Raw genomic sequence first — 2,784 nt, forward strand, 5'->3', positions numbered from 1 at the left:
AAAGGGGAGAAAAGGGGCGCTTCGCAAAGGATGTAAGTATATAATACAATACTTTGCACTNAATGGTGCTTTTGATTGCGGAGGCCTTGAAGGCAGAGTCGCGTAAAGAAGTCAACAAATTTTTGAGGGAAAGGGGAGAAAAGGGGCGCTTCGCAAAGGATGTAAGTATATAATACAATACTTTGCACTACAATATTTTGCAAGCTAAAATTTATTTGGTAATTTTTTATCTGGAGGAAAATGCGTAGAAGCGTAAAAAAAATATAGGTGTATATATATAAATGATCAGCATGTCTGTCTGTCCGGCCGCACTTGGTCACTTACAGCTGCGGTCAATAAGATAGTAACAAAATTCAAAGTTATATTTTTTGCAACTTATGTTTATTTTATTATTATNTTTTTCTTGACGTTTGACATTTTCATGGTTTTTTTTTAAGTTTGATTTATTTGTGTGAACTTATGCCAGCTTTAAAACTTTGTTTTATGCGGTATAAATAAACATAAGTTTCAAAAAATATAACTTTGAATTTTGTTGCTATCTTATTGACCGCAGCTGGATTTAAGCGTAACCTAGCGCTTCTCGACTGGTTTATGTTATGATTGGTCAAGCGGTCTAGGACGCAATTATATGTAATTTAATTGTATACATTAATTTTCCCGAAATCTAATCAATCATTTGCAGTTTGATGACCTAGTGGCCAATGAAAAACAGTTCAAGGAGAATTTTCATATGGATGTATGTAGTTTCAACGAGTTGTATGAGCTGGTTCATCCTCAACTGCAACCTAAAAAGCGAACAAGGCCAAACGATGAAATTTCACCAAAGCAAAAGCTGGCTGTCGTGTTGGAGTAAGTCCATGCCCTTAATTTAACTTAACAATTGCTATGTTAATTTATTATATCTTATTTTATTTAATAAGGTTCTTTGCTTGTGGAACACTTCAACGGCATGTTGCGTCTGTTTACCGTATAAGCAAACAACACTTTGGAATCATTTTAACCGAAGTTTGCGACGCCATTATTTCTGCTTTAGGCAACGAAATTCCACCGCTAACACCTGCAGAAATACAACGTATTGGATACACATTTAACAAGTGGAATTTTCCCAATTGTGGAGGTGCTCTCGATGGCAAGCATGTTGCCATTAAGTGTCCACGAAATTCTGGAAGCCTTTTTTATAATTATAAGGTATACATTTAGAGCAATGGGAAGCATTTTCAGCTTCTATTTAAACTTAGAGTTTTTCTATAACCTTGTTTATACTGACATACACTTGTGGTCAGCTGATTAAGTCAAGTAACATTTTGACTAGTTTCGGCTATTTTTTGGCCTAGCATGATCAGCAAAAAAAAATTTTCAAAATCAACGCAATTTTCTAGCGTCTTGAAATTTGCACTTTAACCTACTAAAATTTAATGAGCTACAAAACTGCATACCCTATATTTTTTTAAAAATGCTGAATAAAATGTTTAAAATTTTCGGGTGCAAATGTTAAAGTTAGTTGAGTTTTCATAATTTTTGTACGACGTTTGAAATGTGGATTTGTTTGCTTTTGAATACGCTATAAAGATACAGGTATAAATGCTTGGAAGAAATGTGTGTCGGGTCAAATCGATTTTTTGTTAATGCAGTTCTTGTGTAGGTATAAACAAGGTGTATTTTTATAATTATTAGGGATTCTTCAGCTTGGTACTAATGGCTGCAGCAGATGGTGACTACAAGTTTACCTACTTGGACATCGGGGCATACGGAAGCGAAGGAGATGCCGGCATATTTCAAAAATGTACCCTCGGAAAAGCGGTGCTTAGTGGAACACTCGCTTTTCCCGAAGCTGTTGAACGCCCTTACGTTTTTATTGCAGATGATGCTTTTCCATTGCACGTGCGGATTATGAAACCATATGTACCATCGCGAAACAGGAGGCTGGAAGAAGAGCATCAGATTTTTAATTATAGACTTAGCAGAGCGCGGCGATGCATCGAAAATGCATTTGGAATATTGTGCTCGAAGTTCTACTGCCTCTCCAGAAAAATGTTTTGCTCCCCGAAAAAAGCACAAAAAATAGTAGTTGCGTGCTGCTATTTGCACAATTTCCTCATAAGGACTCGTAGAGCTCAATATTGTCCTTCGAATTACGCCGATGGCTACAGCGAATTCGGAGAAGTGATAGGAGGCGAATTTCGCCACCACATCCCTGCCAACTCCCTTTTTTCGTCGGAAATGCGCAGCGTTCAAGCTGGAAGGCTTCCACAATCTGCATCTCAAGTTCGAGAAAATCTGTCTGCGTTTTTTAATTCTGAAGAGGGATCGATAGCCTGGCAGCGCAGAGCAGCTTGTTTAGATTAAATAAGAATGGTATGGCCACTCCTGTTTATTTATTTATTTTTAGGAATTTTCCTTTTCCTTCCTTTTTCCTAATTTTAGATCACAAGACCGAAAGAATTTCGTTTTCACTGGATTGCAATATTCAACATTATTTTTCGTTTTACATCCATATGTACATATAGTATATTGAAACAGTACATGTATTACTTTGAATTATAAATTTAAAGCAAAATATTAAATCAAAATGAAAATAAGTTTAAGTTCATTAATGTTTTATTTTATTTAGATGTGTTATGTTTAATATACAACACACACAACAGGATGAAAAAATTTAACAAAATAAAATAACTTTAATTCAATTCAATTATATGAAATAAAGTAAAATAAAATAATTAATTAACTTAAAACTAAATTACATTAAACTTAATTAAATGAACTGAATAAAATTAATAAAACAAA

General features: G+C 34.5%; 1 protein-coding gene across 1 annotated transcript; it reads left to right on the top strand.

Annotated features, from left to right (window-relative positions):
* Window positions 1-62: 62 nt before the first annotated feature.
* LOC108379876 (uncharacterized) lies at window positions 63-1,200 on the top strand. The gene is made up of 3 exons (XM_017636231.1): window positions 63-161; window positions 683-849; window positions 921-1,200. Exons 1-3 carry the CDS (start codon window positions 63-65, stop codon window positions 1,198-1,200), a joined length of 546 nt encoding a protein of 181 aa, XP_017491720.1.
* Window positions 1,201-2,784: the final 1,584 nt, after the last annotated feature.

The sequence above is a fragment of the Rhagoletis zephyria genome, unplaced genomic scaffold (assembly GCF_001687245.7).
Source record: "Rhagoletis zephyria isolate East Lansing unplaced genomic scaffold, Rhagoletis_zephyria_1.1 Rzeph_scaffold_17569, whole genome shotgun sequence".
Taxonomy (NCBI): Eukaryota; Metazoa; Arthropoda; class Insecta; order Diptera; family Tephritidae; genus Rhagoletis; species Rhagoletis zephyria.